Source organism: Leptonychotes weddellii, chromosome 6, assembly GCF_054177405.1.
Source record: "Leptonychotes weddellii isolate Sample4059 chromosome 6, ASM5417740v2, whole genome shotgun sequence".
Taxonomy (NCBI): domain Eukaryota; kingdom Metazoa; phylum Chordata; class Mammalia; order Carnivora; family Phocidae; genus Leptonychotes; species Leptonychotes weddellii.
This window is the reverse complement of record NC_138374.1, coordinates 128,393,781-128,415,961: the sequence shown is the minus strand read 5'-3', so window position 1 is coordinate 128,415,961 and position 22,181 is coordinate 128,393,781. Positions and strand designations below refer to the sequence as shown.

At 46.6% G+C, this 22,181-nt stretch overlaps 2 protein-coding genes across 2 annotated transcripts in view; both read right to left on the bottom strand.

Annotated features, from left to right (window-relative positions):
• Positions 1-22,168, bottom strand: part of MTARC1 (mitochondrial amidoxime reducing component 1) — a 53,272-nt gene extending 31,104 nt beyond the window's left edge. Inside the window, exon 1 of the mRNA XM_081825201.1 lies at positions 22,043-22,168. The gene's annotated coding sequence lies outside the window, so the exon portion shown is untranslated. The remainder of the gene's footprint in view (positions 1-22,042) is intronic.
• The window catches only part of MTARC2 (mitochondrial amidoxime reducing component 2), a 24,912-nt gene continuing 3,130 nt past the window's right edge, over positions 400-22,181 (bottom strand). The window contains exons 2-7 of the mRNA XM_081823211.1: positions 22,043-22,177; positions 15,525-15,698; positions 11,864-12,026; positions 10,767-10,907; positions 1,317-1,378; positions 400-1,226 (exon numbers count right to left, since the gene is read on the bottom strand). Of these exons, the coding sequence (XP_081679337.1) occupies positions 1,151-1,226; positions 1,317-1,378; positions 10,767-10,907; positions 11,864-12,026; positions 15,525-15,698; positions 22,043-22,177 (751 nt within the window). The 3' untranslated portion in view covers positions 400-1,150. The remainder of the gene's footprint in view (positions 1,227-1,316; positions 1,379-10,766; positions 10,908-11,863; positions 12,027-15,524; positions 15,699-22,042; positions 22,178-22,181) is intronic.

Sequence of the window (22,181 nt, the reverse complement as noted above, 5' to 3'; positions counted from 1 at the left end):
TTCAGTTTGAAAAAACTGTGTTACTCAAAAAATAAAAATAAATAAAAACTTAAAAAAATAATAAAAATAAGTGTTATGTTTAAAAAAAATAGTAAGTGGTATATGTTTGCACGTATACCCCTAACTTCACAACCCCCTGAAACAAATGCTCACACAATCTCAAAACGGAACTGCCTGAACTCGCCAAGTTCTTTTTTTTTAGTCAATTCATTTATTTATTTGAGAGACAGGCTGAGCGCAGAGCCCGATGCAGGACTCAATCCCAGGACGCTGAGATCATGACCTGAGCTGAAATCGAGTCATATGCTTCACCCATTAAGCCACCCAGGCACCCCTCCAAACCTTCTGCCCAATGCATGAAAGTAATACGCTTCCCCCCTCCCCCCAAGTTTACAAGCCCAAAGCTGAGGCTCTTGGTGAACAAAAATGAAGATACAGATATGACTGGCATGGGGCTGGACTACTGATGAAGCTAATGTTTTTCAAAAGGCCTGTCTAAAGAGAAAAAAATTAACTTCACTGCATCTCAAAAATCAAAAAACAAAACAGATTTGCATATCCGACGGCTTCAAGAAATAACCTCTTCTCTAAAACTCAAAACCATTGGAAACAAATAACAAAACAGAGAAAAAGAAAATAAAATAGAATATATCTCCCAAAAATGTTGACTTAAGTTTTAAAAACACATTCTCTATTGATAACTAAAGTCAGCTAGCAACAAAACAAAACACCTGGGCCCAAAGGAAGCTCGCGAATAAATAAACTCTTGACAACTGGTTACATTTCCATTTTTCTAATATTTCATTATGCAACTTCAATTAGTCTCATAATCCTTGATGTTGAGTCTAATAAAGAAATCTGAGGTGCAGTAAAAATAATTACAGTATTTGAGGCCTTAATGTGGACATACACACGTGAATGTTACTAAAAATTGATGTGAGAGACATGAAAACTTCAAAACACAGTATTAGGCAATGAAAAATCTGTCAAAAGCACTCGAAGATCCATCCTTAAAAAAAAGAGGAAGCAACTTACCCACAGACACATGCCAACCAGAAGACAGAGTGAAAGGTGCTCGGACGGGGCACCTACCCCCACAGGTAGCTCTGGGATGGAGATAGTATTAAAAACACAGTGGACACATTGCTGTTTACCTCCCCAGGGTTTCCAGTGGCTCCTTCCTGTCTATCACTCCAGTATCTGGGTCTACAGTGGTCAAAATGCACCTGCCATTCAAGAACCAATGATTAGGTGGTGGTTAGGGACCAATGAACACACCACCACCCCCCAGAGGTTGACTCTCAGAGAATCCTTACCTGGAGCAAGACAAAACCTTTTTCATTTCTACGTTGCCAATTAGGAGTTCATCCCAAGTATCCTAGGAGGAAAGGAAAAGTTATCTTTTGAATCAAGGCTTCATTAGTCTTGAAAGCAGGTTACTCTTTGGCTGGTCCTAACTATGAGGCTAGCAGAAGAAAGGACAGCCAGACCCCAGGAAGTATCTCCCAAAGGGACACAAAGGGAGACGGCACATGGGTGAGTCCAGGATCCACCCACCTCTTGACTCACTGTCTCAGAAACCCGACTCTGTCAGCAAAGCAAGAACAGACCTTCTCTGCCGGGCAGTTCGCCGTAGTTAATGTATGATTCCTATGGCAAACTTATGGCCAATTTACTGATATATAATGAAAAATGTCTAGCTTGCAAGACAAGCCCACTGCGTTCTTATAGCTAAGCTACAACGGAAGCCAAGTTAAAATCTGACAGTTCTTTGATGAATGGGGCATCACCCACGGGAAGTCAGGTAGGAGATACACATTCAACACTCCCACCTCCACAGATTGGCAGCCTGCCCTGGGCGGGGGGTGGGGGGGCTGGCATTCCACAGCTCCTGGCGGTGCTTTGGGTTCCCGCCCTCAAACGGCGGCCACTGCCAACACCCACCTTGGGGCTTCAATAAATCCTCACAACTCTGAAGAAGGTACTATTACGATCCCCATTTTGCACAAAGAAACCAAGACCTGGAGAGACTACAAAATTTTCTCAGGGTCATAGTAGCTAGGTTTGAAAACTTCAGATTCTGAAGGCAGGACTTCTAACCACCCAGCTTTTAAATCTATCTCTGTCTCTATTTATCTGTCTACACACACACATATATATACATACACACACACATATGGAGATCATATAGATTACATTACATATGCCTAGATATACATATTCATACACCTATGTACACAGACATGCACACACATATATAAGGAGGGTATGTTATAGGACTCTCTTGCTAATAGGGAAGCCCTCTGTGGGATCTGCATTTCCCAGGACAACCCCCGTCCAGGCCTCAGGGGGAGAGGTGAGAGGTAGTAGGGAAGGGGCCTCACTCCAGGCTCCAGAAACCAACAAAGTACCTATAATCAGATGCAATAAAAGTGTCCCTTGAAAAATTGTTTCCTGATCTCAACCCAAATGAGGTTTGGGGCGGGTCTAAGGGTTTTGGGGAGAAGTCAGTCTGTAAGGGAGGAAATGAGGCATCTATTGACACCCCCACCCCCACCCCCGGGGACAGGAGAGGCAGGACAGAGCGGGGGGGGGGGGGGGGGGGGAGGTGGCTAACACATAATGTTTCTCCTTCCACCTCTGATGACCTGCTTCTCTCCCAGGGGTACACGAACCCCCAGGGCCTACAGGGGTGATTTAGCCAACACAGGAAAGATACTCCAGTCCCTAACTGGGTCTTCCCAGCTCACAAATCTCCTTCGGAATAGGAGCACAGCCGCGGTAAAGGTCTCTGTGGACGCGCTGGGTTCCCAACCACCATTTATGAAACTGCTGCTGTGTGGAAAAATCTGTGTTCCAAACTGGTTGTTGGACGGACTATGTTGCCCTTGTAAAAGGCAAGGACCCCCATGTAACGGAATTTCTATATCCCAGCCAGGACTTACTACAAGCCCTGTGCAAACGGCAAAAATATGCAACACAACCAGAGCAGGTGGCTCAGCCGGCGGAATGGGACCTCCCCCCAGTGTGACCAGTAATAGGGATCCCGCAGGGGGAAGTGATGGGTCACGTGCAGCCTTGGCCTGGGGGCCGTGGCAAAGGCTGGATGCATTTTGCCACACGAGGGCGCTGCGGCCACAGGAATGCGAGCCCATCCGCGCCCCAGAGCTCTCCAACTACCTGCGTTTCAATGGCTTTGCACAAATGATCATCAATTTCACATTTCAAAGCCACAGATCTGTGGAAACTCTGCCTTGTGACTGTGGCATGAAGCAGGAAAGTCTGAAAAGTTCCATTAGGTGTCCTAGCTTAATAAAACAGAGGTAATCTGCTCTTCCGCTCTTAGAGAACGGCAGTACCCAGTTTAGAGTAACAAACTGTCTGCATTCACAGAAACTGTCTGAAGCTCCCCAAATTGCAGTTCTAACGACCTCCAAAAATATTAATCACTTTATATAATAACGTCACTCACCCTAATCTGATCACGGTTGGCATTTTGGCGCAGAGCGTTATTTGCAGTAAAAAACACTACGCGAATTACGTTTAAATGTAATTATTAATTCAGTTATTAGAGGAAGATAATAAAATACCTTAAGTTATTAAAAGTTCATTTTAATTAAAAATGCATGAAATTCAATTTTCCATTAGGTTCTACCAGACACACGCAAGGTTGCAGTGCCTTCCCTAAACACAGAAAACAGCTAGAAGAGCTGACTGCTCCCCCTGCTGGCGAGCAGCCTCTCTGCAGTCTGGCAAAATCCAGGCCCCTAAGACATTTATTTACGGTGAAGGGGTAAAACCAGGGAGTTTTTAAGGTGCAAGAAGAAAGGAAAGGAAGAAAGAAAGGCAGTGAGAAAGGAGAGATCACGGTACACAATGGGCTCAGCTCTGTGGAATCAGCCTAGGAAATTACTATGAATTTGCCATTTACATTGGCAAACACTAAATTAAGATTACATGGTTTCCCATGACAAGTAGCATCCAAAGAAAGACATAAATTAAGGGTCTGGGGAAAAAAATAATTAATTAATTAATAAATTAATTAATTAATTAAGAGTCTGGGGCAATTATTGTGGAGCACACAGAACAGTGCAGATGAGGGTGTTTGCTTCTTTGACACCTTCACTAGAGTCCAGACAGGCACCTACCAAGCAATGAATTAAATGTATGATAGGAGATTCTCCCCTCTCAAGTCTCTCTCTCTCCCCCTCCCTTTCCCTCTCTCTCTGTATACACACACACACACACACACACACCACAAATATAGTCTGTACACATATATTTAAAGAGAGAGAATAGAATACATCTATTCCATCTTTGTATATATATTCTATATATGTTGTATATGTGTGCATACATATATTTCATATTATATATATTATATACATATAATAATATATACACGAACGTGGGGGGGGGCACCAGGTGAGAAGGGAGGCCAAGGTGCACTCCTGAACACCCATGCACCACAGATGGACAAGAAGACATCTGAGGGTAAGACAGAAGGCAAAACCCGGAGCTCTCTGTTGTTGCCATGGGCTATCAAAGGAATTATCCTGAAGAACACAGACTGGATCAGCAGTCCTACCCTACCAACAGCTACAGAGCTTCTGGGCACCTGCACCTTGGGCCAGGGTCTCCTGCCATCCTTGGAGCCTTTCGACGTCCTGAATCTCAGCCCCAAGATCCGTGCCTCCCCGTACCCTGCTCTGGATTCTCTAATTGCTACTCCTAAGTTTAATAGATTATGTCACACGTTCAATGATTATTTAAGCCATGTTGGGATAAACTGAGAGGACGAATAAGTAAATAAACAAGTTTGTTGTTTAGAAATCCTTGGTATCAATGAGGCCACAAGATTACCGTGAGCTTGGGAAGCCATGAACTATGGGCTGGCTAACTACATGTGGCCCATTTGGAGAGTGATTACTGTTTGGGCAGCAGAAAGGAGGATGTGAGTCTTTATTTATCAACTGAATAATGTTCAAGATGTTGCTGAGTGAAGAAAACACACACACACACACACACATATATATACACACTATATGGAGAATAAGTCTGTTTATATAAAAAAAAAAACAACCTGTATATACAGCTATGAGTATATATTTATAGCAATATATTTGGAAGGCTCCTCAAGTTTAAACAGTATTTTTATAAATTTTATTTTTTTGTTTTCCTTTTCTGTGTTGTTTTTTTTTTTTATCAGAAGCATTATCATCCCGACAACACATTTTTAAAATCATTTTGATATAGGAAGTTTCTCAGATTCTTTCCAACACCAAACACATGGTGTGTTTCCAACACCAATTCTGCAATTCCCTGACACCAAGAGAGGTCCTGTGATTTCATCCCTTTCTGACACTAACCACCTGGAGTTACACACACCCTATGTTGGGTTAAGGGCTCGGTCCCACAGACTTCCCCCCCACCCCTCACTTCAGATGCCAAGTGTACAGCTCTCCCGTACTTCTGGTCAACCAGCTATAAATCGAGGATTCCCAGGACCCCCTCCTCAGGTTGGATATTCTGCCAGGAGAGCTCACAGAACTCGGGAAAGTGCTTTACTATGACCAGTTCATTATAAAGGATACAACTCAGGAGCAGTCAGATGGAAGAGATTCAGGGGACAAGGTATGAGGGAAGGAGCACAGAGCTTCCAAGCCATGGTCCCACCTCCCAGCACCTCGACGTCTTCACCAACCAGGGAGCACTCCAAAACCAGCCTTTTAATGGTTTTTATGGAGGTATTATTACTTAGGCACGATGATCACATCACTGTCTATTTGCAATTGAATTCAACCTCCAGCCCCTCTCCCTTCCCTGGAGGCCTGGGTGGGGCGGGCGGTGTGCCTGAAAGTTCCAAATTTCCAGTCAAGGCTTGGTTTTGCTGGTGACCTACTTCCAACCTGAAGCTACCTACCCCCCAACCCTACCACTCACCTCATTAGCATAACTCAGGTATGATTGATAGGATTCTGTTAATAATAGAAAGTACTTCCATCCCATCAGTCAGGAAATTCCAAGGGTTTTAGGGGCTGTAATAGGGGACAAGTGCCAAATATGTATTTCCCATTACACCACACAGTTCAACTATCTCAAAGCCAAAAATTGTTTTTCTGTTTTTAAGATATACAGGCAAAACAATATTCTTTAATCCCTATTCCAAAATTTAAATGCTCTCCGTTTCAAGAAATCCTGTGGCATTCTTCCCACAAACACACACATACCCTGTGCTAAGCGTTCCTTTCTTTGGGCTCCCACCAGTGAGGTTACGTCCCTCAACCCTCCAGCTACTGAGCCCTCAATCCTGCTTCATCCTCAGACCCTTGCAGGCAGACACAGTGAATTCATTTCTGTAAGTTTAGCATCTATCTCAGAGATTAGGACCCAGCAAACTCTCAATAAACGTCTGTTGTAAGCATGAGTGTTCTAGAACCTTGGCCAGTGTATAAACTTGCAGTTTATACACTGGAATTAAGTTTCCTTAGCTGAAGTAAAACTCTGCCTCAAGGCCAAACTTCCTTCACAGACTGACTAACACAAGACTCCTTACACAAAGAATTACCAATTTACAGGAGACAGGACTTTGCACTTACCGGATTTAGTAAAGATTATAGGCATCAGTGCTGGCCGGGGTACAAGACAAAAGGCGCATTTCTGCTCAACATGTGGGAACATAAATTGGTACGAGGTTTCTGCAAATCCATTTGGCAATATATATGAAAAGCCCGTAAAATTCTGACTTTGCATTTCTTAAGAATAAGTTGAGAAATGTAGATAAAGACTGTTTTACAAAGCTGTTCATTATTTATGTAAGGGAAAATGGAAAATAGCCTACATGCTCAGTTCTAAGGGAATGGCTAAGTAAGTTACGGCAGAGTTCAAAGATGGACTAATATGGAACCACAAAAACTATGCTAATGAAGAATTTGTAAAGACAGAGCTGTGTGCCATCTACCATTAAGTGAAAATGGGGGAATTCAATATTACTCGTACAATATCACATAAATAATACTGGAAACACAACAAAATGTTATCATAGGCTACTTTTTGACGGTAGGATGGGGAAGGATTTTTATTCCTTCAAGTTTTTCTTTACAGAAAGGAAGTGGTACTTTAAAAAATTACTTTTAGGGACGCCTGGGTGGTTCAGTTGGTTAAGCATCTGTCTTTTGCTCAGGTCAAGACCCCAGGGTCCTGGGATCGAGCCCCACATCAGGCTCCCTGCTCAGTGGGGTGTCTGCTTCTCCCTCTGCCTCTGCCTCTCCCCCTACTCATACTCTTTCTCTCTCTCTCACAAATAAATAAAATCGTTAAAAAAAAAAAAAAAGATGGTCATAATGCCATATGGTGACAGATGGTGACTTCACTGAGCACAGAGGATGCCGAGGACTGCTGTAGCCCCAGGAGCCCACAGAACAAGTCTTCATCTTACTACATACCTTTTATGTATATAACTCTGATACCTTTTATTCTAGTTTGCTTTTTTTGTTTTTTATTTTTGTAGTGCTGGTCAGGACCCATAGAACTGAAATTCTAACCCAATAATGGGTTATGACCTGCAGTTTGGAAAGGGTAAGGAGAAGGATGAAGTCAGATGCTGTACCAAAATGCCTGGCACAGTGCCTGGGACATAATGCACATTTGACAACTGGGAGCTTTGGCTGTTACTGTTACTTTGTTATTGTTTTATATGCTGTCCTTGGCATTGCTTCTTCAGAAATCCCTGAAGCCCGGGCAGAGATGATGTTCTTATTCCAGGACAGAGACTTCCAATGCACGCATGTATGCGCCCAAGTAAAATCCGAACTCGACCCCACTCCGATTTGGGGGACTGCGAGTTTGGTCATAATGGTTTGCAAAAACTTTCTTTCTCAACAGCTGCAAAGGATAGGACTGAGAGGACCCAGTGCACACAGAGAGTGAGGGGCCTGGGAGTCCAACCACAGCTGCCTGGCTTCAAGATCTACCCTCTTTAGAAGTTTCTTGAAGTTTCCTGAGTGACAGATAACACACCCAAGGTTTTCTGCAAGCTTCTCCACAGTTCTTTCATACTGCAGAGTGAGAAATGATACAAACAAGATATTCCAAAAAAAAAAAAAAGTTAAGTCCTGCGTACCAGGAAAGTGAGCAAAGTTCGGGAAACACCTGATCCCTGACTCCTGCAATGGCCAAGGACACAGACAAGAAGCATTGGTCAACTGTATTATTTTTAAACTCCACTGCTCTGTATTCCCCGAACTCACACACACTACACTGGCCCAAGGGAAGCCACCTTTTAAAACTTGCTTAACATTCTGAGTTACATGGAAAAAGTACCAAGTACTGGGTCATGAAGAGCAAATGTTGCACAATGCATTCTACTATTGCTCTATATTTTTGCAATAAAAAAAATGGCCGGACTCTTTGCACCATGCTTAGATTCGCTATTTTTTTATTATTAGTTGGTCTATTAAATATTTACGTACATTAGCATTTTACATCAATATTTAATAGAGTCCCACTAATTGAAAAGGTTATAGTTTTACAACAGTGCCTGGGTAGACAGGTTAATGCATCAGGCCCCTAACTATTGGCCTTCCTAATATCAAGGAAGATAAATCGGCAACATGAGCATCATTTTACACGAAGGATTTTTTTTTAAACGTATACAACCAGAGGACTTATACATTTTTTATAGGACTTATACATACATTTTATAGGACTTATACATACATACATACTTAAGAGGACTTATACATACATTTTTTAAATGTATACAACCAGAGGAAAAATAAGAGTATTCTGCCTTACTTACGTTACTATTTCAGTAAGCCCATCATGATGCAGGAATTAAAACAGAGAGCTCAAGGTGACTGAACATTTTTTTAATTAAAAAACAAAACAAAACAAAAAAAGACTCCACCCACTCAAATTGCCTAAGAGAACATGATTAGGCTCACATTAGCCTTAGGTTTACTTTGACAAGTTACAGGAGAGCAAAAACTCTTAGTTGGCAAATTCCAGGAAAGCAAAAATTCTTTCGACAGGAATCTGGCTAAGGAGTAGCTTTTCTTCTTATTCCTCTTGGCTCAAAATCTTACTAAAATTAGGACCTTCAGTGGAGACAAATCAAGAAAAAATGTATTCCCTAAAAGAAAATTTCTCAGAAAATAGTGGAGCAATTACAGGATTTCTGTGAAGGTGTTTTTGCTTTATGGACTAATTTCTAATCCAAATCTCAGCCACTTGCATCAACAACATCGAGCACCGATTTTATTTGTGTTTAGCAAGCGTCTAAGGATTCCACGCTTATGCACACCAGTAGACCACAGGGGTGGGGGAGCAGGGGGGACGGGCAGGCTAGTCCCCTCTCTGGCACCTGACCCCTTCTAGGCCCTGCAGCTGTGTTATTGTCTTTTCTGAAGGAGGCCCCCCCGACACTGTATTAACTTTGAGTCCCACCAAACCTGGGATTTATTCCTGGGGAGAAAAATCAAGTCTCTTCCCTCAAGGTGCTGACTGCCCGAGAACGTCGGGGCCCCTTCCTGTGCGGCCTCCTCCATAGACACCAGCACTCTGGGCTCAATTCCACGACCCCAAGGCCACGACCTGAGCTGAAACCAAGAGTCTGATGCTTAACTGACTGAGCCACCCAGGTGCCCCCGCAAAGGTTTATTCTAAAGGACGGCACTTATCAGCAAATAAGGGCACATTTTACTCACGCCAAAGGAAAGGTGGCCACCCAAGGGAGCAAAGAATGGAGAGCCTCTCCCCTCAGAGTTCGCTACTTGGGATTTCTAAATTGGAAGCATGCCCTCACTCCCTCAGGAGCCAGAGGTGCAAGTCTGAGGTTCTAATCCCAGAACTGCCAATCACATGTCCAACAAGTGCGTAAGGCCCCCCAGCTTCAATTTCCTTATCAAAAGGAGACAGTAATACAGACTTCATAGGGTTGTCATCGGGATCAAATAGAATTAATTTGTATGAAGTAATACATTAGTTATGTGTCTGGTGCCCAGTAAACACACAATGAATGGATTTGCATGAAGTAATACATTAGTTCTGTGTCTGGTGCCCAGTAAACACACAGTGAATGGATTTGCCTTGGTCATTTCCAGGCTCATAAAGTTTAGCCCACCCCCAATGTTTAACAGGACTCTCGATGTTTCTTAGCACAAAGCAACACACAGTTACGTATTTCTGTACAGATCGCAGGACAACTGGGTTTTGATGTGGGTGTCCTGTTAGGGCTACGAGGGGCTGTGGCTGGAGAGGGTAGAAATTCCTGCCGTCAGCCACACAGGAGAGCATGTGGGTCCTCCGGGACTGAACTCGGCCACAGCGTGGACCCTCTCCAGGGCCCCGTTCACAGGCAGATCTCCTGTATCCTTTTGGCCTCCACTTTAGCATCTGGGCCTTCCAGGAGTCTCAAATCCTTGAGCACTCCTGGCTGTTCTCTTCATCTTCATTTCCCTTTAGTTACCTCTGAGCCATAAGGATACATTCTCACCTAGTTCCTGACTCGATCTAGTTTGGAGTTCTGACTGCTTGCTTTGGGGCCCACACATGAACGGGTGAGCGGCGCCCTCCTGAGGCCAGGGTGACAGGGGCAGCAGTAAGTGGCCGGCTCTCCCAGGTTCACGTGACTCTTGGAGGAGGACAGTCTCCCTCACAGCTGACCGTGGAGGGTCTGAGCTGGGGCTGGGTAAAGGGACAACCATCCTGTGGGCGTCTTGAACAGCACATCTGAGCTTCATGCACAAAAGCGGTAAGCCTCTTACCTCCTCGAAAGCATCGCAGTCTGTCACCACGATATTGGGTCTGAACTGGTCCATTTTCACTTTCTTCTCCAGCCTGGTATTCAGATCCGCCAGGGAGGCTTCCGAGAGGATCATGATCGGGCAGCAGTCTGGGTAGGCCACCTGCACCAGGGACATGGCACCCTCAGGCCTCCCTGCCCCGTGAAATGCCCTAGCCCAGCTGAAAGCAAAGCGAAGGCCAGAGGGGTTGTGTAGGGAGGGCCAGTGGTGTTCGGGGAGGGGAGGGGACACGGTGGTCTTGCATCCGGCCGAGTCAGGGCCGGACCAGTTCCCGCCGCTGGGCCTCGCAGGGGCTCCCCCGCCACTCGGAAAAGACAGCGGCAAGGGCTGAGGGCCAACATCACCTTCCAGGACCCTCCCCGGTCCTCACTCCAGCGCCCAGCCCTGACCCCCTTCCCACAACATCATCATCACACAGGGGAAGGACCCGCGGCTGATCAGCTATGCTCTGGTCCCCATTTCCCCACATGGCACCCATTCACTCTATGTATGAAGCACCTACTCTGTACCAGGCACCATTCTAAGTGGGCAAACAGCAGTGTGAAAATCCCTGCATTCACACAGCTTGTGGTTCAAGGAGGTGCTGGCATTTTAAACCCTAGCTCGCTGCAGAATCAAGGGCTTTGGGCTTTGGCTGCAGCTGCCCCACAGGGCGGTCTTCCTGAGAAGGTGCCTGATATAGCCAAATCAGACTGATGGCCAAGGGAGCCCCAGGAGAAAGTCGGCTTCGGTAATTTTAAGACCCTTGGTTCAGTCCCAAATGAACTTCTCACTTCCCAACGTGAGTGTCTCCTGAGTCCCCATCTCACTGGGGGTCACCCCCAGCCTCTCCCTCCACAGTCCAGACACAATCTATCCTCCACGCATGCTGGAGAGCCTGCTCCGCTCGGAGCCACTTCCCTCTCCAGCCCCGACACCTGCCCAGGACGCGCCCTCAGACCCCTCACCTGGGCCGTTCTTACACTCTCCTAACTGGGGACCCCCTTTGTGGGTCAAGAAGGAAGCTGGACACAGAGGGGTGATTGACAGAAGCGAAGGGCAGCTCTCTGGAAGCGCACCTGGTAATTCGGTACTGAAGTAGAGAAAATTTCCCTCGATGGTCTTCCCTTCATGTGCTTCTCAAACTGAACCAGCCTGAAAGCGTCTGTTTTCAAGAAGCTGGTGAACCACTGAGCTGCGTGGTCGCCACAGTCCCTGCCCTTGATGTCCATACCAAAGAGCCTGGAAGGGTCACAAGAGAGCGCCAAGTTACTGTCCTGCCTCAACACGCTGAGAGACGGGACAAAGATGGGACAACTAGACCGCTGGGACCTGACTATCCCAGAGCGCCAGGAAGTGGTCTTTGGGCCAAGGGCCAAAGCTGGACAGAAACAGAAGGGGAGGCAGTAGAACGTTCCAGGGAAGAGCCTCTCAAACCCTAACATGCCTGCGAATGCAGACTCTGCTTCAGAAGGTCTGGTTGGAGCCTGAGATTCTGCCTGCCTGACAAGCTTCAGGATGCCTAAACTGCTGGTCTGCAGACCACACTTAGAGTAGCAAGGATTCACGATACTTTTCAAAGGGGACAGGGACTGTGGTGTGGTCGATGCAGCCTAAGCTTGGAGTCTGGCAGAACTGGTTCAAAGTGGAACTCCACCATTCTCTATAAGGACTGTGACCTTATACAAACCACTGAACTCCCCTGACCTTGTGTCTCCAGTTGAAACTGGACAGTGTAACATGGTAGCTACCCACAAGGTGGGCACAGAGTCAGTTAGATAACACAGCAGTCTTTCTGCTGGAATACCGCTAAAAAAATGTTTAAAAGCTATGTACCCCTCACAGAACGGCAAGTTGACATGTAAACTATTTTTATCATAAGTTTAATTTATTGTAAAAGACATAATTTCCATTGAATTATAAATATTAACATTTAAAATATAATTATAAAGCATACTATGTATGTTAATATACAAATATATAAAATTATACTTTTTTAAGTATGCAATGGAATCTAAATGCCATGGTGGTTTGACATCCGCTCCTCTTCCTTTCTTAAAATATATGGTTGAGGGGCTCCTGGGTGGCTCAGTCATTGAGCGTCTGCCTTCGGCTCAGGTCATGATCCCGGGGTCCTGGGACCGAGCCCCGCATCGGGCTCCCTGCCCAGCAGGGAGTCTGCTTCTCCCTCTCCCTCTGTTCCTCCCCATGCTCATGCTCTCTCTCTCACTCACTCTCTCAAATAAACAAAATCTTTAAAAAAATAAATAAATAAAAATAAAATAAAATATATGGTTAAGAGGTGCCTGGATGGCTCAGTGGGTTAAGCATCTGACTTCAGCTCAGGTCACGATCTCAGGGTCCTGGCATCAAGCCCCACATCAGGCTCCCCACTCATCAGGGCGTCTGCTTCTCCTTCTCCCTCTGCTCTTCCCCCTACTCATGGTCTCTCCCTCACTCAGATAAATAAATAAAATCTTTAGAAAATACAAAAATAAATAAATAAAACATCTGGTTAAGGTCTACTTTAATAGCCCACATTTTTATATCATTCCTCTTTTTATTCTCGAATACAGATGTACACGTTATTTCTCTTACATAATTTTATGGTTATCGATCACTTTTTAACCAATTAAATTTTCTGTTTCTTAAGGCTCTAAAGGAGAAGAAATTTTTTCAGGACTGAGTTATCATGACAATTTTTATTTGTGTACAACGGGTCACAACAAAATGAGTTATAAATTTCGATAATTACTAAGCATAAAAAGTAAAATTTTGTTTAAAATTTAAAATACTTAAGACATAAAGCCTTGAATGGATTTTTTTTTAAAGATCTACTGATTTATTTTGAGAGAAAGAGGGGGGCAGGGGGAGAGGGAGAGAAGCAAACTCCCGCTGAGCGCAGAGCCCAACACCACCCTGAGACCACGACCCAAGCTGCAACCAAGAGTCCCACACTTAACCGACGGAGCCCCCCAGGCGCCCCTTTGAATGGATTTTTACAACGAAAATCCAGTTTTGCTGGAAAGTTCTCAAAGAATAAATATTATATACAGCAAAGCTTTTCCTCTCCCTGTGCATAGGCATTAAGAGCGAACACTGGGAGGCAGGAGGGTTCAAATCCCAGCTCTGCCTTGCGTGACATGATACGAGTCCTGTTTTCCTCGTGTGAAGTAGAATTAATGATATCCACCTCATGAGCTTGGGGAGATAATTAGCTAAAATATTATATTCGATGAATTATTATTTCAGGCTTTTGAAATTTCAGAACCTTGAATGACGGTTTTCAGCTCAGACATTCTGCTTGAAAAAGCATACAATCATGGCACAGGGAGCAATCTGTGGCCTTCCTCTGAGGCTTGGGACCGGTGGACAACTCCAATCTCCACACGCTGAAAATGCTCAGGTGTTACAGAGGGATCCAGAGCACCCGAAGATAGGTACCCAGGCCTCTAGGACTTCCCCGTAGCACAGGACAAGACCCCCGGGGAGCCATGGAATTTGACGGCCCTGCAGGGGTCCTACAGACTGAAAGGAAGCCCAGGACTGAGGCATATCCAGGCCAGGGGTGGGAATCTCCTACATCTGCCTTGGGCCAGAGACCTGAGAGGCTGCAGTCACCTTGAAAAGTTCTAGGGCCTTCTCACCCAACCCTGAGATATGGCTGGTAGTCTCCACTAACTGCCTTGTCTGCCTGGCTCGGGGGCTGCCGATGCTGAGCAGAAGTCCATCCAACCTGAATAAACAGAGACAAACTCTAAAGATTGGCCCTTGGCATCCCCTCTCTCTATAGGTATTAATCATGCTTTTGCGTTTCCTGTATTCTTGATGCTTTGGCATCCTGGGGCCTTGCTGATGTGGAAGGAACTGCCCCTCCCAGGGCTAATCAATTCCTACAGATAGGAAACCACTCACCTTTCGACAGCACGACCACCAATCCAGAGCCCCCACCCCCCACCACCTCCTCTCTGGGCTCTGTCCCGCCAGGCCACTGTCCCCGGCCCTAATCGCCCAGGGCCAGGTACCAGGCACCCAGAGACAGTCTCTACGCCCCAGAGCCCACTGAAATTACTCAAACTAGCCAACCCTGAAGCTGTTTACCCCGCCCTGCCTGGGACTTCCTGTGGAAACCACAATAAAGGCTCTTGTAGGGGCACCTGGGTGGTTCAGTCAGTTAAGCATTTGCTTTCGGCTCAGGTCATCATCTTGGGGTCCTGGGATTGAGCCTCCATCGGGCTCCCTGCTTGGCTCAGCAGGGAGTCTGCTTCTCCCTTTCCCTCTGCCCCTCCCCACTGCTCATGTTCTCTCTCTCGCTCTAACAAATAAAATCTTTAAAAAAAAAAAAAAAGGCTTTCGCTCCCCCCTCCACGTCTCCCCAACCCCGCACCCTACCCCAGCCCACCCCTGCTGCTCCTCTGTGTGGTCCCGCATGACACGCCAAGCCTCCCACCCCCAGGGACCCGCGAATATGGAAAACGTCCGTCTTTCTTCATCACGGTCATTTGCCCCTCCGCATGCCTTACCATACCTGAGTAAAACAAATCCCAGGGACCCTTAAAACAGTACTCTGCCTCACCCACTCACCCCCGAGCACTGCATCGATCCCAGCCCTGGCCAGGCTTCTCTGAAATATTTCCTTTACCAAATGCATCACCTACTATACACACTGGAGCAAGACAGGTGCAGGCAGGAGCCTACAGGAAAATCACGTCAGGTCCCCAGGGGCCCCAAGCAGAGCACCTGCAATCATAGAGCTTGTTTGAGAAAGGCAGCTTGCTTGGCAAAGCCAGCTGGTCCATGCCCGGAGCCCTGAGGATCAGGCAGTCTCCCTCACAGGTGATGGACACCAGCACCAGGCGAGGCTCCTGCCGGGCGGTGACCATGTGTCCATCTTCCTTAATCACCAGCCAAAACCTGCCGAGGAACAAACACGAACATGCTCAGAAAAGCCTCTTCCACCCTCTCAAAGGCTTCCCTCTAGCTTCCTATTTCATCAAACCCTCTCCCCTGCCCAGACTCGGGATCCAACAGTATTTTTCTAGACAATTACCCCGATCTGGTCAAATTCTTTGGATCCAAAAGTTGGTGCCCCTAAAAGCAGCTTCTTTGGAAGAAACAGCCCTCGGAGAAAACGTCTGGCCAATGTATGAAAATCCCCAGTTCCGAAAATGCAGAAAATGAGGCTGGTTTAAAGGACCTTCCCTCGCCGCTTAGGGAATCCTGATGCTTAGTCTGGGGCTTTGTTGTGGTCAGAAATTTCCCCGCCCCTGTTAAACTCATAGCAAAACGTCTTCCAGGTCTTTTTGCTGTGGAACAAGATGGGGCCCGAACTCCCGGCCCAAGTGCACCAGAACCCTGGACAGGGACTTGTGATGTTCAGGAGGCCGGAGGATGCGAACAGGCCTCCACTCAGTCTAACCTGCTGGGGCTCGCAGGTCTGACATCAGGAGACCCCCACACAGCCTCCCCTCTTCGTGCGCATGCTCTGACTCAGAGAACGAAGATGCCCACACACCGTGAGTTAGATCAGAACTCCGCTTTCTTCTAGAGAGCCCGCTGTTCCAGGCTCAGCTGTCACGCTGCATCATATCTCGGGGGAGAAGGGCTGAGCTTTCCCGGGAAGGGGAGAGAGCCTGGCCGGGGTAGGTCGGTTACGCTTTTATCTACAGCGGAGCGTAGCTCTTGACGATTTGACGACTAAAAGATATTTAAAAAGCGCTGTTCCCCCCGGAGAAAGTAAGTTTCGATGCCACCAGCTGAGACAGGACACAAGAGCAGCGCATGACAAAGGCTGCAGGCATTGGCTTATGAGAAGCTGCCGAAAGCCCGGGCTTCCCAAACGGGAGCGGATGGAAGGGACGGACCGCAGACCCTTCCAGAAGGAGGGGCGCCTCCTCTAGGGGAGACGTTGCCAGCTACGACTGGAACCAAGTGGGAATGCCTGTCCTAAGCTGATGAGGCTGTCTGATTCCAGAGGACAGGCAGCTCCGTCTTGGCCCTCACCGGACCCTGGGAGGTGTCCCGTCCCTGCCACCAAGTGGCACCTGGGCCCGCTAACCAGCAGGTGTGTTGGTGTCAGGGCATGATGGTGGAGGTACGACGGTACAAAGGTGTCTCGGGAATCGTCTTGGTTTTTCCCAAGTGGCAGGCCCCCATCTCTCTGACAAGCCACCTTTGGCTCCCAGGGTTGTCTGGCCTGCTCGCCTACGGGGTTCTGTGACCAAGGGCATTCCTGTAACTTTGTTACCGCCCCATTCCCTCGGGGCTGGGCCCTGTTCCTATTTTCAGCCTCGTCCCTGGGTACAGAGTCCCGGATGACCCTGCTCTGCTTCATCCTCCCAAAGCCTGCACCCTAAACTTCCAACATGCCCTAGCACCCAACGGGACTCCCTCGGAGATCTGCACCCAGCCAGACACATGTCCCAGCAGGAATCTGCATGTTATTTCTGACCGTGAGTCCCTCTCTGGGCTGAGTCTCCTTGTCCCCATCCACCTCCACCTCAGCCCTTCGCTGGGGCTCACGCGCCCCGCCCTGAGCTTCAGTCTGCTGTTTAAGAGCGTAGGGGTTAACCCCTGGGCCTTAACGGTGAGAAGGGCGGAGGCGGGGGGCGGAGCTGGACGTTGTGTGCTCGCTGCTGCAAGTGGAAAGTCAAGTGGCAGCTTGCAGGCGGTCTAACACCGGGATAGGACAGAGACACCAATAAAAGGCAAAAAGTTGCTGCCTATAACACACCCCGACCACTCTCATTACCCTGCCCAATGGGGTCATGGCATATGTCATCTCTTGCATACAAATGATGCCCAGTGAATGAATAATTATCTCTGTTCTGCCAGATCTGAAAGAAAGTAAGTCTGGAGCGTGGATTTTTCGCGACCAAGTTGTCCCCAAACTAACACCTTCTCTCACTCCTAAAGCAGGAGTGTGCAGTGTGAGAATCAGTACAGAGGCCAGGGCTCAGATCCTCCAAAAGAACAACAGTGCCCCGAGTGATCATGGGGGTGGGGGAGCAGAGCCCAGGACAGCTGGAAAACCTCATGTTTAAACTTAGAAATTGGTCTGGGAAGCAGAAATGCCTGAGCCTGAAAAGGGGAGAGGGGAGCAGGGACCCCGCCACAGCCAGCCAGAGGGTAATGTGCTCAGGATGATAAACTTAGAGAACTCATTTCTCCAGGAGGTCATAGTCTGTGCAGAAAACATCAAGGGCTGCCTTTGGAAGGGCTAGGGCAGATTTAGGACCCATGGAGTCAAATAGATACCCACTAAGGAGAGCAGGATGTACAAGGTCAAGGAGGGCAGCCAACCCTCCCACCTTCTGGCCAATCAGGCCATGCAGTGTTCTGCTAGGCAGACTCTGAACCAGCTCAAAGTCCAGGGTGCCCAAGCCAAACATTCACAAATTTATTGAGAGCTTTGAACAAAATAGTTCTAGAAATCTGAGGACAGAGCCCTTATGGAGGAAGAGCCCAGCTTCTTAGAATGGTTCCAAAGAATGGTTCAACATGGAATTAAATCCAAGGGGCCTTTTCCTGCATTCCAGGCTGTTTGTAGTTTCATTATTATTAAGTTGAGAGAATAGCTGTCATTTAGCAGAGTTCTTTCTAGCTTGCTTCCGAGTTTCAATTATCCTTTAATAAATAAAACCTAGATGAAATAGGGTCTTTGAGACCATCAAGTCCAAGCCCTTTCTTTTGTAAATGATAAAAAATGAGGTTCAGAAAGTTTAGATGACTGTGCTCGGGTCTCCTGATCCTCCGTGCAATCCTTGCTCTTCTAAATCACCCTGGCTTCATAAAAAGTGCATGACTGCTGTACCCACAGATATCTGAGTTCACAACCCTCCAGCACATAACTGCTTTGGGTGAGACACTCACCCTTTCTGATCCTGCTGTTTTTTACTTGCAGAGTGGAGATAACATCTAGCCCACAGGACGGTGCTGAGGCTTGTGTAAGGTCATGCATGTGACAGGATTCAGCTCAGTGTCCGAGGCACATGAGGCACTGAATCCGTGTTCATCCTACTGCCTTGCCCTGCCTCCTCCCAATCTCCATGCCCCACCACCCCATCCCAAGCATTTAGTGTTCAAAACAAGGGTTAGTGGATACTAACCATTTATTCCATTTATTTTAAGTTCCATTTATTTTAAGATACCCATGGAAGCAGAAAAGCAAAGGACAAGTCCTTTCTTTCCACAAAAGCAATAATCACAGCAAAGTAGTGACAATGAGACGTGGGAAAATAGTCATTCAGATGATCAGAAGAGACACAGATAAGAACCGGAAATCTCTCTGAGAAATGACTTCAGTCCTTCAAGTGGGGAAGGAAGTAGCACAAGTTGACTTACTTTAGATGTGCACCATGAGAATTTGCTTCTCCCAGTTTTTGGAGGGTGTCCAGTACCCCTGTGCCTAAAGTTTTCCCAGCAGTAGGAAGGCTTTTCTAATCCTTCATACTTGAATAAGCTCTAAACATGCTCTTCTCGTTAATGGCCCCAGATACCACCCTTTAATTAGAGCAGCAGATTCACCTGGGGAGATTTTAACACTACACAGGGTGGCTTCACTCTGGGTGATTCTGATTCCACAGGTCTGGGATAGGACTCTCAGGAAATTAAAAGTTTTAAAAATCTCTCCAGTGGCTCATTAAATGTTACGGTTCCTCCTGGTCACTCACTTCTCTCCTGAAATAAGTCATTCAGAGAAAGACAAATTCCACATGATTTCACTCATAGGTGGGATTTAAGAAACAAAACAAATGAGCAAAGGGAAAAAGAGACAAATCAAGAAAGACTTTTTTTTTAAGAATTTATTTATTCATTTGACACAGAGAGAGAGAGCAAAGGAAGGGGGAGTGGCAGGCAGAGGGAGAGGGAGAAGCAGGCTCCCCACAGAGCAGGGACCCCGATGCGGGGCTCAATCCCAGGACCCTGGGATCATGACCTGAGCCGAAGGCAGACGCCTAACCGACTGAGCCACCCAGGCGTCCCAAGAAACAATGACTCTTTTTTTTTTTTTTTTAATTTTATAGCTTTATTTTTACATTTAGGCTTTTAATCCATCTGAAGTTTTGAAATAGAGATCTAACTCGATATTTTAAGAAATGGGTAACATATCACTATACCCCCTTTTTTTTAATGACATCTAATTTGAAATGACATCTTAATTTTCTATATACATAGTATCTGTTTTCTAAATTCTTTTTTTCCCTAAAAATCCTAATATTTTATTTTTTTCCTATTTATTTTTTGATGTAGTGTTCCATGATTCATTGTTTGCGTATAACACCCAGTGCTCCATGCAGTACGTGCCCTCTTTAATACCCATCACCAGGCTAACCCATCCTCCCATCCCCTCCCCTCTAGAACCCTCAGTTTGTTTCTCAGAAACAATGACTCTCAACTACAGAGACCTGACAGTCACCAGGGGGAGGGTGTGGGGGGATGGGTTAAATACGTGATGGGGATTAAGGAGGGCACTTGTCATGATGAGCCCCGGGTGGTGTATGGAAGTGTTGAATCACTATATTGTATGCCTGAAACTAATATTGCACTGTATGTTACTAACTGGAATTTAAATAAAAACTTAAAAAAGTTTTTTTTTTTAGTTAAGTTGTGTATTCCTGATATGATATAAGAAGAATGGAACTTTACTTCTGTGCTCTTCTTCCTAAAAATCCATAATGCCTGTCAACCATAAGGAAGACATCAGACAAACCCAAACTGAAGGACACTCTACAAAATGTCCACTCAGGATTCCTCAACACTCTTAAGATCATCAAAAAACAATAAAAGCTTGAGAAACTATTATAGTCTAGAGAAGCCCAAGGAGTCACAACATCCAAATATAATCATAAATGTATCCTGGTTGGGATCTTAGGATAGAAAAAGAAGGACATCAGGGGAAAACCAAGAAAATCTGAATAAAGTATAGATTTAAATAAATAAATAATAATAAATAAATAAATAAATAAATAAAAACCTCTCCGGGATTAGGGGCGCCTGGCTGGCTCAAGTGGTAGAGCATGTGACCTTGATGTCAGGGTCCTGAGTTCTAGCCCCACGTTGGGGGTAGAGATTACTAAAAGCAAAAACAAAACTCAAAAATCCGTCCAGGATTAGATATCTGGAGCGGAGGAGGATGGAAAATCCCCAAGAGTTACATGGTCTGCATACACAACATTTCTCTAAAACAAGTTGAAGTTTTCCAAAGCTGTGAGAGTCCACATTTTTAAAGGAAGACAGCTGAGAAGAGTGAATACATGTGTCCTGGAGTGAACTCAAGGCAGCAGTCTCTGCTAGAAGATTCTTTGAATGACCACCTGGCAAACGTCCCCTCCCTCTGTATACAGAGAACCACAACAAAACCACCCCAGCCAGATAGGAAGGCATCTTAACCCTAATGAACCAAAGAAGGGGATTCTGTTCTTCCTTGTTCACTCTTTCTAGAATGTTGCATTCTTCACCATCAAGTGAGCCTTCCAGATATCCAGCTGCATAATTCTGTGTCAGTGAGTATGTATCTGTAGCCTGACCTTTGGGATGAGTTAAAGGACAGGACACCTTTTCTTTTCTGAGGGAGGTGAATGGAATTTCCATATGCCGGGCCTTATGTGGGTAGAGACTTTCCCCAGAGTTCTTCATTAAGGACCACTCTGCTTCTGGGGAGAGGGGACACACTATTCTCTTAATGGCAAATATTACATTTGCAGTGAGTGCCCCAGGTATCCCCTCTTCCCAACACAAGACTTCACCCCGCTCACTACTTATGAAAGTGGATCAAGTCTCCCCCCCGCCCCCACCACCCCGGGTCTCCTAGGCACCTGCTCCAGGACTGGAGACAGACGTGGGAGGAGCAAACTCCAGCAAGACCAAAGCCAGTGTCCTTGAACGAGACTTGCTTTCGGCGTTGCCGCTGTCTGCCCACGTGTGCTCACAGCATTTTATTTTCTACTATTGTGCCGTAGACTGAGATAGAATCAGAAAGTTTAGAACTAGCAGGAGACTTGAAGATAACCAGGTGAGACCCCGTCCTTCTACAGAGGAGGAACCTCTCATCTAGGGAGGGGCAAGGGTCTACCCCTACCTAACTTTCCAAACCTGAACCAGACATGAACTGACCTCCCCAGCTAAAGGATCAAAGGCAAAGCGTCCAACCAACAACCCAGGAAACGCAAGAGGCAAACCTCTAGACCCCTTTCCGCGAGCGGCCCCCGCCCCACCCCGTCCCGGGCAGGTCCCGCGCAGCCCCGGCCCGGCCCTACCTGTCCCGCAGGTGGCCGCAGCGCAGCCCCAAGGCCGTGCACTCCGCCGCGCTCACCGGCACCCCCTTGCACGACTTGACCGGGTAGATCCAGAGCTGCGCCACGGTGCCCACCTGCTGCAGCCGCCGGCGCCGCCTGG